This window comes from Dipodomys merriami, unplaced genomic scaffold (assembly GCF_024711535.1).
Source record: "Dipodomys merriami isolate MVZ:Mamm:240054 unplaced genomic scaffold, mDipMer1.0.p SCAF_50, whole genome shotgun sequence".
In the NCBI taxonomy this organism is placed as follows: Eukaryota; Metazoa; Chordata; class Mammalia; order Rodentia; family Heteromyidae; genus Dipodomys; species Dipodomys merriami.
The window spans coordinates 10,797,178-10,810,202 of NW_027206069.1; the positions used below are offsets into that span (position 1 = coordinate 10,797,178).

Consider the following 13,025-nt stretch of genomic DNA (forward strand, 5'->3'; position numbering starts at 1 on the left):
TGCATTTTCTCACTCATTTGTAGTACCTAGACCCTAAATAATGATGATGATGATGATGATGATGGATGATGATGGATAATGGAGTATGTATGTAAATGAGGCATTTCTGGATTGGGTTGAGTGGGAGGGGGAAGGAAATACCGAGGAGTGAAGAGGAACAAAGTATATTACACACAAACATACACACGTACACACGTACACACACACACACACACACACACACACACACACACACACACACACACACACACACACACACACACACACACACACACACACACAGACAACCAATGGAACTTTCCAAATACTGTTTGAAAAAGAAGGAAAGAGGAAAGGGTAAAGAGTGATATCATTGGGGGGGGGGGGGCGGTGAACTTAATCAAAATTCACTAAGTGGATGTACAACATTATTACAAGGAGATTCTCCTCTTACTTTTTTTTTTTTTCTGCTGGTCCTGAGACTTGAACTCAAGGCCTGGGCATGTTCCTGATCTTTTCTGCTAGCATTCTGCCACCTGAGTCACAACTGCACTTCTGGCTTTTCTGGTGTTTAAATGGAGATAAGCACTTTCCTGCCTGAGCTGGCTTTGAACTGGGATCCTCAGATCTCAGCCTCCAGAGCAGCTAGGACTACAAGTATAAGCCATCAGTGGCTAGATCCCCTCTTACTATTTTGACACTGTTTTCTGTGCTGTTCTCTCTAAAACAAAAGCACTTACAACTATCACTGATTTCTTCAGAGTACCTAGAAAAGAGATTCTTTAAAAAAACCTGTACAAACTCACTACAATATGGGATTCAATTCATCAACAATTTACATTTAACACACAAGATATACAGATATATGAGCCAGAAAAAAAGGTTAATCTGAAAGAAGAGGAATCAGGTTTGTTGTTAAATCTGCCATGTAAATATACTGTTTGGGTCACTTCATACATTTGCGTGCTTTTCTGAACCCCGGTGTAGGGATGAGAGCACTAAAACCTGAGGAATGCCAGGTCCTGAGTTAACTACAGACCAAATGAATGGTGGGTAGTGAATCTGCCTTCAAGTTTAGAGCTCCTATCTGGATGGCTGGTGGCTCATGTCTATAATCCTAGCTACTCAGGAGGCTGAGATCTGAGGATGAAAGTTCAAAGCCACCCTGAGCAGAAAAGGCCTTGAGATTCCTATCCCTAGTTAACTAGGAAAAAAAAAAAAAAAGCTGTAAACGGAGCTATGGCTCAAGCGATAGTCAGCCTTGAGTGTATAAAGTCATGCAAGAGCATGAGGCCCTGAGTTCAAGTCCTAGTACTGGTGAAAAGAGTCTAGAGCTCCTGCAATCTGTAGCTATGGAGAACCACCAAAGGCCAACTTCTATCCCATCTCTGAAACATCTAGCTATGTGCTCTCCCTTTGGCTTTTGTTACAGGAACCCAGTCAGGTAACCTGACTAGACATTAGACTCCCCTGGAAGGCTTGTGAAAGCAAACTGCAGGTGCTGGCCCCAAGTTGGATTCAATGAATCTGGGGTAAAGCTGAGAATGTGCATTCTCATGTGGCTGTCCCAGGGAGCAAGGCAAACAACTGCCGTAAGGACGATGCTGTCTTGTTGAGGCAGTGCCACTGGTCAAGTTTAATTGTTCACGTTAAATCCTGTGCTCAGGATCACCAGAGGCTGAGAATAAATGCCACCTACCCTCAGTAATCAGCTTCCTGTCAAACTCAGGCACCTGCTTATCAGAGAGAATTCTCCCTTCTCCCCCTCCAGTAAGTTAAGACACACAGGATCTGGAGGTGATCCCAGGCTGCCCTACTTGATTGGCAGAGAACATGCCAGAACACTGTGCGTCCTTACCCTTGATGTGCAGGGCTTTGCAGTTGTACTTCGCCTTAATTCCTGAGACTCTAGTGAGGTAAAACTGGAAAGGATTCCCTTTATCCAGCATGTCCCAAATGTCCTGGCCTTCCCCTGATGTCTCATACTCATCTTTTTCCTCTCTGAGCCTGTGGCTAGCAGGAGGGCCAAGATCTGGGGCTTTGGGGGCAGCACCAGGTTTGGGAGAGATGTCCTTTTCTTCTTTGACCACCATGTTCTTGGCCTGAGGCTGCTGCTGCTCCTGCCGTCCTGGCTGCAGCTCGTCATCACTACTGGACAGACACCAGCCTAGGTCTTCCTGGGAACCACTCTTCTGCTTCTTGGGAGGTGAAACCGACTCTGTGTTGCTGAATTTCACAGGTGAGGCCTGTCTTCTGTGCGCAGCTTTCCGAGCCTCGGAGCAGGTGTATTTTGGCTCATTCTTGGCTCCCTGCTGAGCATGGGGGAGAGAAGATGTGCATGGCTTCTCCAATGGAGGTCCTGGGGGCTTCTCATCCTCGCTTTCATCACTGCTGGATATGGTCCACCTCCCGTAACTGCCTTCCTGAGTCATTGTGCTTCTGGAAAGGAAAGGTGGAAATATTTCCCATTCAATAAGCCACTGGCAAAATAATTTTATTACTTACAGATTCCCTATCAGATGAACTTCTACAACAGGTGCAGTACTTCTGACACCTATCAGAGGCTGGGCCACATAACTTGAGTCATTTCACACACTCTCCCTTGGACATCTTATTCTTAGATGCCCTTAGGGAAGAAGCTGGAGCCCAATTCTTAACCAAAATATTGGTTAACTCTGAAGCATCTAACAAGAGCTTGGGGTGAAGGCCAATTTAAGGAATTTTAAGCACTAGTGGCTCACATCTGTAATCCCAACTATATAAAAGAGACTATGATCTGAGAATCATGTTCAAAGCCAGCCTGGGCAGGAAAGTCCGTGAAACTCTTACCTCCAATGAACCAGCAAAGAAGCTGGAAGTAGAGTTGTGGCTCAATTGAAAAAGCTTAAGAATAGCACCCAGGCATTCAGTTTAAGCCCCAGTGGTGGCACAAGAAAAAAAAAAAAAAAGTAAAAAAAAGTAATCTCCCCCCTCCCTATTTTTTTTTTTTTTTTGGTTGGTCATGGGGCTTGAACTCTGGGCTTGGGTGCTGTCACTGCGCTCTTCAGCTCAAGGCGAGCGCTCTACCACTTGAGCCACAACACCACTTCCGGTTTTCTAGTGGTTTATTGGAGATCAGAGTCTCATGGACTTTCCTGCCTGGGCTGGCTTTGAACCGCGATCCTCAGATCTCAGCCTCCTGAGTAGCTAGCATTACAGGCGTGAGCCACCGGCGCCCGGCTTCATTTTTTTTTTTTTTTTTTTTTTTTTACTCTTACTCCTTAGGGCTGGGGGAATGACAAAACACTGAAGAAAAACACTGAAGAAGGCAGAAGATGGAAGGGCCAGCTGGCTTCCAGAAGCTGGCAGAACCCTCAGTGGAAGTATTTTCCTCAGTTGTTTCCAACCTGCAAAGGTTAAGAAAGCATATAACTGAGTTTGTTACAAAGTCAGCCAGGTTTTCTACAGGAGAGAATCGAGACTGATCTCTTCACACCTGCCTAAACAACTCAGCTTTTAAAAAACCTTTTATCCTTTCTGTTTAATTTTGACTTTTCTAGTGTACTAAACCCCTGAGACTGCTAGACAGATGCTGTTTTAAGCTGTTATACTTTTGCTTTAAAAGAACTATTTTAGTGTTTTGTCTTCGATTTTTAAAAAAAATTACTTGAGAACAGAAGCAGCACTTAAGGAAAAATGGAAGCTCACTGACTTCTCAAACAACACTAAAGCAAGGAATTTCGTAACAAAATCCAATTAAGAGGCCTCAGGCTGGGCGGAGGGCACAGCTGAGCGGTGTAGCGGAATTGTGCAGAAGGCTCAACACTACTAAAACCCAACCAAACGGAGCCAAAACCACTGGAATCCTCAAGCTGCTCTCCTTCGATTCCTTCCCCATTCTAAAACAAATATTAGGTCTCAGAGTTTTAGTTGAGAAAGAATTCAGCTTCCAGTCAGAGAAATGTATCCTCAGAAGTTTTCTTCCTTACTTTTTTGTTTGAGATGGGTCTTGCTATGGAGCCTAGACTAGCCTCAAATTTGCTATCCTAAAATTAGCTGTCCCCAGAGTGCCGGGTTGAGTCCGGCGGCAGGCACTACCACACCTGACTTTTAAACATTTTTTAAGTGCAGTGTTTCACAAGTTTGTGTGACATCCTCACATTAGGCCATGCCAAATCTCTGTCATCCCTGTTTTGGTTGTGTGTGGGCTATAGCATTTGCAGAATCTTGAGACCATCATCATTTCTTCCCCAGGACTACACAAAGATTGCCACCTGTACCAACAACACAAATCCCCAAACCCTGAGAACTCCCTGAACAACACAGTGGCTGTGAATTAGTTTGTAGGTTTTATCTATTTTTTTTTGTCCTAAAACCACAAGGGGGTGGGATTCCCGGTAATAAGGTAGGATTAAGTAGACAAATAATGTGCTTAAAAAGACATTTACTGGAGAACATAGCCCTTTGTATAGTCCTGCTTTAAACATAGTGTTAACTACAAGATGGAGCGAAGAGCATTCCAGGTAGAGGGAACCGAACTTGCAAAGTGGAGGAGCTGGGAACCGAGTTTAGGACCGCTGCAAGGGCCGACAGGATTTAGGACAAGCAGTGATCCAGGATGAAGGAGGTTGGCAGAGACACTGGATTGTAATCTAAAACAACAGGGCCCCCAAGATGAGGAGTGCCTTGGCCTGATCTGCTCTTTTAGACGAGTATGTTTGCTACAAGTCTGGGCGAGGAGAGTCTGGGTTCAGGGGATGTCGGGTGGTTACTGAACAAAGTGGGCCTGGGAGAAGTAGGCCGCCGGTGGGGGGGGGGGGGGGCGGATAACCAGGTATAGACTCACTTCATCCTTACAATCCTGTATCTCGGACCCCGGCCTCGCTCTCCCCCTTTATGGGGAAACTGAGGTCGGAAAGGCTGAGTGCTTAGCACGTGGGTGTGCAAGCGACAAGCTTTGGCATCCGAGCGCCCCTGTCCCCCCCTCCCCCACTAACCCCAGGCTGGGCTCACAGCGCGCGCCCCTCAGAGCCGCTGCTAACTGCAGGAAACTGGGGTCCTGCGTACCCCAGAATGGCCTAGCTGGCCATTCACGGGCTGGCAGGGCCCCACGAGGAGAACAGAGCCGGATCCTGGGACGGCGGGAACAGAACCCACGGCAGTCGCGGCGCACGTACCTGGCACGCGAGTCCTCCGCCGCCGGCCCCGCCCCCTGCGGGCACTGCGCCTGCGCACCGCGTTCAAACCCTGCGCTCGGTGCGCGCGCCCAGCTACGTCATCTTCCCGGAAGCCCGCCGCGCGGTCTCGAAGTCCGCCGGATGCCAGGTGCCCAGGCGTTCCGCCCCCCTCCCCGGCCGCCCCCGGAGAGGGAGGGCGCTGGGAAACCTGGCTTCCCCCCCCCCCCGGCTCCCGGCTCCCTCGCTGGGGACTTGCTAAAAAGGGGAGAAACGGGGGTGTTGGGGGGGGAGAGTGGGAACAGTTCCTCAATTAGCAAAGTTCTCCCTCTTCCCTCCCCCTGCGCGGAGTCTTCGTGGACAGCCTCGGGCTCCGGGGCTGCGGCCAGGGCCGGCTGTCGAAGAATTTAGGGGGTGAGTTAAGGTTAAAGGACCAAGAAGTCTGTGTCCCAGGAGACGTGGGCTCGGCTGGCATGCAGAGGTTAGAACCTGCTGGAAAAATCAAGAAGTTACAGGGGTTCCCTCCAGACCTGGAACCACGAATGAATGCCTCCTGGGGAACAGATGTGTTTTTGTTAGAAATCCGTTTGAAAAGAGGACACTCCTCCCCCCCCCCAAACAGTTCCTTGCACGAGGACGTCGGCTGTGCAAACGCAGACGTCCCTTCTCAAGCCAGGCATGACTTCCAGAAGGTCGAGTGCACAGTCTAAAAGGCCAGTTTAATTCATTTATTTCAAGTTCCTTTGGGTTTAATTCATTTATTTCAAGTTCCTTTGGGTCCAACCCGGTATCGGATTCCGGGATGTGACTTCGTTCTACCCTGAGCGATGCATCCCCACTGATGGGCTGACTTAAATATGAATCGACTCCTACGCTTCGCTCAGCTCGTTCCGTTCTTTTCCTGCTTGGCTCACACTTCTCCAGTGTCTCTCTTACACCTAACCCGCCGTGGATCGAAACGATCCAAAGGACTGTGTCGCGAGGCGGGCGAGAGACATCCCCGGCGGCACGCAAGGAGTTAAGAAACCAAGCTGGGGCGGAGCCAAATGCTGGAGGCGGAGCCAAGTGATGGGGGCGGGCCTGGGAAACCTACGCGCCCCACTCCGGGCCGTGGAAACGTTGCTCAACAAAACCTTTGACCAATAGCACGGCCGAGTCAACGCCCGTGGCTGGCACGCTGTCCAATGGCAGGAGACATTGCAGTTGCGCGGTGAAGTTCAGCACCCTGAGCGGCGGTGGGCGTGGCCGCGAGGTGCTCGGGTCCCTGTGTGGCGGGAAGTGGTCCGGGAGTCGGAACCTCTGGGTTCGGTCCTGGCCGGGATGTTTTTATCCGAGGCTGGGGCCCGGCCTCGGACCCGGGAAGTTAGCCCGGCTGAACGCAAGAAGTGGGTGGAAGTAGGTGTCTGGAAGGCTACTCTTGAGTTTTGGAATTAAGTTTGCCCGTCTTCGTCAGGTTAAGCTCAGGCCTGGACTGCCTTTAAAAGGCTCCTGGTGGATACTTAAGAGTTCTGGAGTTGTTGGCGCCCTGGCTTCTGTCCGATGTCCACTTCGGTCCACTTCCAGATTCCTTTCTTCTCCTCCCGGTCCATAGTGGGTCCATGTTAGCCGTGTGTGTGTGTGTGTGTGTGTGTGTGTGTGTGTGTGTGTGTGTGTGTGTTGGATGGCGGGGAGGGAGGTGTGAGTAATAAAAGCACACTTTTGGGCTCTACTCCTGAGATTGAGATTTTCAAGATTCAAATTTAGTGCCAACTAGTAATAAAATAAGAGTTTCTGATTTCTGTCACACTAACTGAAGGTATTTAATATCCTTTAGGTGTTTAAAGCCTGTGATGAAGATAACAAAGGCTATCTAAGCAGAGAGGACTTTAAGGTTGCTGTTGTAATGCTGTTTGGGTACAAGCCCTCCAAGGTACAGCTTTCTCTATGTATTTAGGGATGAGGTAGATAACACAGTATGAATGGGTCTTAGGAAAACTGCCCTGGCTAGGTTAGATTGTTTATGGGGCACACTGATGAATTATAACCAATTTCAGAAATGTCTCCAGTACTGAGTTTGCTATTTCTTCTCAAGGACTCATCCCAGGGATGAATTAGAAATCTGCTTCACTGGAATCCACAAAACCATGAAGCTTTGAACAATTATGAAATAGTAGAAGAATGCCAAGAGAGAAGACTGGGAGGTGGATATTTGTAGCAGGAGGACTTCATGTAGGAAGTGACTTGCACTGTCTCTTCCCCTTAAAACCTTTTTTCTTTAGCTCTTAAGTTGTAAAAGTAATACATTCACATATTTAAAAAGGCAGACTGGGGCACCTTGAGTTCGGAGATGACTGTGAGCATACGGGTACGTTCACTCCTGGGTGCTGAGGTTCTTGTGTGAATCTTTCAGATTTTTGCCAGCTCCCTTAGTGATGGGAACTAAAGAAGTGATGGCAGGAGATGGATGTGCGAGTCCTCATTTTACAGCTAGAAGCTCAAAACATGAAACTGGTTGGCATTACCCAGGAAGATCTCTTCAGAATGGAAGATCAGTAATCAAAAGAGGAAACAATTAGGGAAGCCACCATTTAAAAGGAGGTATAGGATTCCAGGAGGAAGATGGAGTGGAGCCATTTGAGAGGGACAAGAGGAACCAGGAATGTGCAGGGAACCCAAGATGGTAGAGAATTCAAGACTGACAGTGGAAAAAAATGTGAGAGCACTTGCTGAGGCTCTGATTCCTTAGGGTTTAGACAGCTTTGTAAGAATTGAGGGGAAATGCTTCTATGTTAATACTTCATATACAGATGGCCTCAAATGTGTTAAATTGCAGAAGGGGGGGGGAGAAAGCTGGACTAGATCAAAATATTATGCAATGGTTTTCATTGGATGGCCACTTTCTTTTCTTCATGATTTATATACTTGTCCACACCAATTGTATGTTCCTTTTGTGTATGGTGGGGGGGGGGGCGGGAATCCTGGGCTTGAGCAAAAACACAGCTCTACTTCTGGCTTTTTGGTGGTTAACTGGAGATAAGAATCTCTGGGGCTTTCCTGCTCTGGCTGGATTCAAACTGTGATCCTCAGAGCTCAACCTCTTGAGTAGCTAGGGTTGTAGACATGAACCACCAGCACTCGGCTTATATGTTATTGTTGTATCAGGAAAAAAAATTAAAATGAAGCCATAGAGTTTATTGGAACAATTGCTGTTTTTTAAATCTAAAGCAGAAAAGTAATCTTTTAGTTATGGTCTTATAGGGCAGCCAAATTGATTTTATGTACTTAAACTATATTTGTCAATTGAATAAAGTTTTGGGAGCCATTGAAGTTTATAGCAGATTAGTGTCTGGTATCTTAGAGAAGGTGAAGGAAAAGTAAGATGTTGAGACATATTACTTTCCTTCCGGGTTCAATAAAATTGGTTTCTCATAAAATACATCTTTTTTCTTAGCAGCTGGAATTAAAAACTTGTGTTTTTAAAACATTTGATAAAATTATATGCCCTTTCTTCTTTTGTAGATTGAAGCAGATTCTGTGATGTCTTCAATAAATCCCAGTACTTCTGGTAATACGACAGTTAAGATTCATTTTCTGCCCCTTTTTTAGACATTTGCAAAACCAAAGTTTAAGAACATCATAATTAAGAACAAACATCATTTAAAACACATTTTTTTGTTTTTAATTTCAAAGGAAATGTTTTGATTCTTTTTAATTTTGGTTAATACGTGTGGTATGTGTTTTAGTAGGATAATTTTAACAGTTGCACAGCATAAAGACAAAAATGCCATTTGTCAGTTCACTCATGTTGAAAATGAGCTTGTGTTTCCTGACTTGAGTAGCTGGCTGGATGAAGGTAGCAGTTACTGAAATAGGAGGACTGGGGTGAGGATAATTGTTTTGATGAGATTAAGAGTCTATGTATGCTAAATTTCAGAAGTTTCAATCCATTGTGTTAGAGGAATTGGACTGTATCAAATGTGGAGCTCAGAGGGAAGCACTGGCTAAAGAAATGAATTTGGGGTCATCAGTAGCTTTAAAAATTACTGACTAGATGAGAGTACTTAGAGAACTGCATAGATTGAAAAAAACCTTAGGACCTGTAGCCAATAGAGGTTAAGTAGAGAATGAGAAAAAGGCAAAAAGACTTAGCAGTCTCCAAGGAGCAAGAAGAAATCAAGTGTCCAATCAAAAGCCAAGACAACTCGGCTCCAGTGGCTCATGCCTGTAATCCTAGCTGCTCTGGAGACTGAAATCTGAGGATTGCAATTTGAAGCTAGCCTAAGCAGGAAAGTGCATGAGACCCTTCTTTCCAATTAACCAGTAAAATTCAGGAGTGGAGCTGTGGCTCAAGTGGTAGAGTACCAGCCTCATGCCAAAATACCTAAGAGAGAGCTCAAGGCCCTGAATTTAAGCCCCCCCCCCACGATTGGTGAGTATTGCCATGAACAGCGTGTGATATGATGTGATGTGAACATCACCTGATAGGTTGGGTAGATAAGAACTGAGGAGAAACCATTGTTGGAACTGGCAGCTTAGAGGTCTTTGTAACTTGAGTAAGAGGAGTTTCAATGTGATAGCTTCAACCTATTCATATTAATACTTTTTACTGCATAAAAATGATGTAATGGAATGAGCTCAGCTGCCCTATTAAAAGACAGATGTTGTCAGATTGGATTTTAAAAAGCAGGGCCTGACTCTGTATGTAGCCTACAGGAGCCCACTTTATATATAAAGGCACAAAAACTAATAGTGCTCAGGCCCTGAGTTAATACTGGGATTAACAATACTGGAAGATCTCAAACATGGTTTCCACCTTTGGTTAGCTACCATAAAAATAGCTAAAATCTTTTTATATACAAGGTAGATATGTCATATGAAATGCGACTTTTAGAACTATTAGTAGAAGAATAAGGTTGTTTTTTTTCCCATAATCCCTGACTTAATAGTGTTTCCATAGGTTTTTAATTACCTATTATAAATTTTCACACTTCCCAAATATTGTTTCTTGGATGTTTAATTAGCTGTAATATATTGATGAAACCTTTCGTCCATTTTTTCTTAGGATTTGCAGTGTACAAAGAGTCTGTCTTTTGGCAGAAGGATTTCCTGAATGTCTGGGCTGATCTGGTTTCCCTGGGTTAGGGGTGCCATGATAAGTCTGTCTGGAAAGCGATCTCCCTGCCTTGTTATTTTATGCAGTTTCTCTGTTTTGTGGCTTTTCTGGTACATCAGGGTGACTGGAATGGAAGGTGCTGTTAGCAGCTCTTACTCATTCAGATTTCCTTTCTTGTGTGTGGCCTCTTGTTTCGAATTGAGGATTTGATTTCAAATCCTTAAGGATTTGAAGGTTTTTTTTTTTCCATTTTGAGGGAAGGTTAATTTTTTTTATTAGTGCATATTAATTGTATTTTTCTTTTTTTTTTTTTTTGGTTGGTCGTGGAGCTTGAATTCTGGGACTGGGCACTGTCTCTGAGCTCTTTAGCTCAGGCTAGTGCTCTACCACTTAAGCCACAGTGCCCACTTCTGGCTTTTTCTGTGTATGTAGTGCTGAGAAATTGAACCCTGGGCCTCATGCATGCCAGGCAAACACTCTACCACTCAGCCACCTTCCCAGCCTGGGAAGGTTAATTTTTGTTTCCTTAATTCTCTCTGAGATACAGAATGCGGTGAATTCTGCAGGAAGTTTTCCTACATTCGTTGCCTGTGTAGTTGTCTGATAGAAAGATAGAGTGGTCTGATAGAAGGGTTCACTGCTGGAACTTTTGTCCACATTCAGTGTGTTTACAAGATTCAGTATTTTTTCATACTACACCTGATTTCATAGAGAGGCTTTTCGATTGGTATTGCATTCATGTCCTACCTTCTCCTTCCCTCTCTCCCCCAGGGCTTGAACTCAGGACCTCACACTTAGGTGGCATTCTACCACCAGAGCTATGTAACTCTAGCCCAGCTTTTTTTTTTTTTTTGCTGATTACTTTTGGAGATGGGATTTTTAAAGACTTCTATGCCCTTGTTGGCTTTGAACCAAGATGCTTTAGATATCCTCTCCTGAGTAGCTAGGATTACAGGCATGAGCCACTGGGCCTGGTTTAAAAGCTCCTCTTGTGTATTCACACAAGATACAAACTAAGAGGTGGCTAGTAGTAATGAATATCTAGGTATGTCATGGATTCTGTCTTCCTCTGTGTGTTTTCCTAATATTAGAGAGAGGCTTGACTTGAAACTGAACATAGCTTATGCTCACATGGTTGACAATAATCCTTCCTCTTGAGGTCTCTAGGGTTTGAGTTTTGCCTTTATGTAAAAGTGTTTCTCTCAATTTTTACAGTCATGGGACTTATTCCCCTTCCTACACTTCTCCTGTTTCTTTTTTTGTGTCAGTACAGGGACTTGAACTTAGGGTGTAGGCGCTGGCCCTTAGCTTTTCTGTGCAAGACTGGTGTTTCACCACTTGGGTCATAGCTCTACTTCTGGCTTTTTGGTCATTAATTGGAGATAAAAGGCTCATGGACTTTCCTGCCAGGGCTGGCTTTGAACTGTGATCCTCAGATCTCTCCTTCCTGAGTAGCTAGGATTACAGGTATAAACCACTGGTGCCTAGCTTGGAACCTTGTTTTGGCCTGCATTCTTGTGTGCAGACAAGAGTGCCTTCCATTCATTATGGCCAAAGGATTTCTTCACCTGGACTTTTCTGATACTGAAAATAGACTTCCCTCTTATTCAGGGTTTTCTGACTTTGATCAGGTGCTCAGGGACCTGCTCTAGTATGCTGTTCCTTGCATTTAATATCAAAGGATGACTCTCAAAACCATTTCTCAATCAAATCATTAGCATGCTTACTCTCACAGCTTCTTTTCCCAGTAATTAATTTTAAAGTATATTTCAGAAGCTTGCAAAGTTTTAAATTAGTCATCTGAGAAATTCAGGGGAATATCAGAGGAAGGATTAGTTTGGAGGAATGAGGTCAAATGTTGGTGGTTAGCACCTTGTCCCAAAATTGCTCTGAAATCAATGTGATTCTCCAGGCTGGCAGTCCTTTTCCTTCTTCCGATCTTGATGTCAATATCAGATTCATTTCTTCAGGATTAAAGGAACAGATTTATAACCAAGCCACTGGCTTTCCAAGTAGCTTTTCATATATATATTTTTTGTTGGTCGTGGGCTTGAACTCAGGGCCTGGGTGCTGTCCCTGAGCTTTTTTGCTCAATGCTAATGCTATACCACTTTGAACCACAGTGCTACTTCTAGTTTTCTGGGGGTTAATTGGAGATAAGAGTGTCACAGACTTTCCTGCCTGGGCTGGCTTTGAACCTCAATCCTCAGATCTCAGCTTCCTGAGTAGCAAGGATTACAGGTGTGAGCCACTGGCATCTGGTAAGCTTTTCATATTTACCTGAATGGAAGTGTAGTCCTCAAAGCCATAAATATCCAAGTGGAATGACTCAGTTGCCATCCAACAAGAAATCACCCCCAAACTCTACTGCCAACACACGAACTTTTTTCTATTGGAACCCTTCAATCCTGACTCCATTTCAGCCCATCAATTCCCTTTCTTCCCTATTAATGCTATGAGTACCATTTACAGGATATTTCTCTTGATAGAAGTAGCTTCATGTGCAGATAAAGTGTCTTTTCAGATATGTTGTCTCTCTCCTTGCTGTTCTAATCTTGAAGAAGAATGTAAATCTTGATCTTGGCTTCCCAGAGGGTATTTATTTATTTGCAGCTTCACAAAGTTCCCACAGGTTGCTATGGCTTGGAAATTCTACTCGTGTCATCCACAGCTCTTCTTATTTCAAACCAAGGTCATGGCAGGTGTCTGCAGGGCCTCGTGGCTGAGCAGCCTCTGGGGCAAAGTCCAGACTCGTGTCCTGGGCTGACCCTGGCTTAGCCACCCTTAGGCAAGGGCAGGAT

The 13,025-nt window shown here is 45.1% G+C and overlaps 2 protein-coding genes across 7 annotated transcripts in view; one reads left to right on the forward strand and one right to left on the reverse strand.

Moving 5' to 3' along the window:
• The window catches only part of LOC138810523 (tyrosyl-DNA phosphodiesterase 1-like), a 68,141-nt gene extending 62,928 nt beyond the window's left edge, over positions 1-5,213 (reverse strand). For 3 of the 5 annotated variants that reach the window (XM_069997753.1, XM_069997750.1, XM_069997754.1), the window contains exons 1-3: positions 5,136-5,154; positions 3,237-3,365; positions 1,838-2,418 (exon numbers count right to left, since the gene is read on the reverse strand). In XM_069997753.1, coding sequence (XP_069853854.1) covers positions 1,838-2,411 — 574 coding nt within the window. In that variant the 5' untranslated portion in view covers positions 2,412-2,418; positions 3,237-3,365; positions 5,136-5,154. Of the gene's footprint in view, positions 1-1,837; positions 2,419-2,808; positions 2,887-3,236; positions 3,366-5,135 lie in introns of those variants that run through there. The other 2 variants (XM_069997751.1, XM_069997752.1) reach the window with 2 other exon arrangements.
• A 1,136-nt stretch (positions 5,214-6,349) lies between these two features.
• The window catches only part of LOC138810592 (EF-hand calcium-binding domain-containing protein 11), a 135,895-nt gene continuing 129,219 nt past the window's right edge, over positions 6,350-13,025 (forward strand). Inside the window, exons 1-3 of one of the 2 annotated variants that reach the window (XM_069997794.1) lie at positions 6,350-6,527; positions 6,946-7,041; positions 8,631-8,676. In XM_069997794.1, coding sequence (XP_069853895.1) covers positions 6,453-6,527; positions 6,946-7,041; positions 8,631-8,676 — 217 coding nt within the window. In that variant the 5' untranslated portion in view covers positions 6,350-6,452. The remainder of the gene's footprint in view (positions 6,528-6,945; positions 7,042-8,630; positions 8,677-13,025) is intronic. The other variant, XM_069997793.1, reaches the window with a different exon arrangement.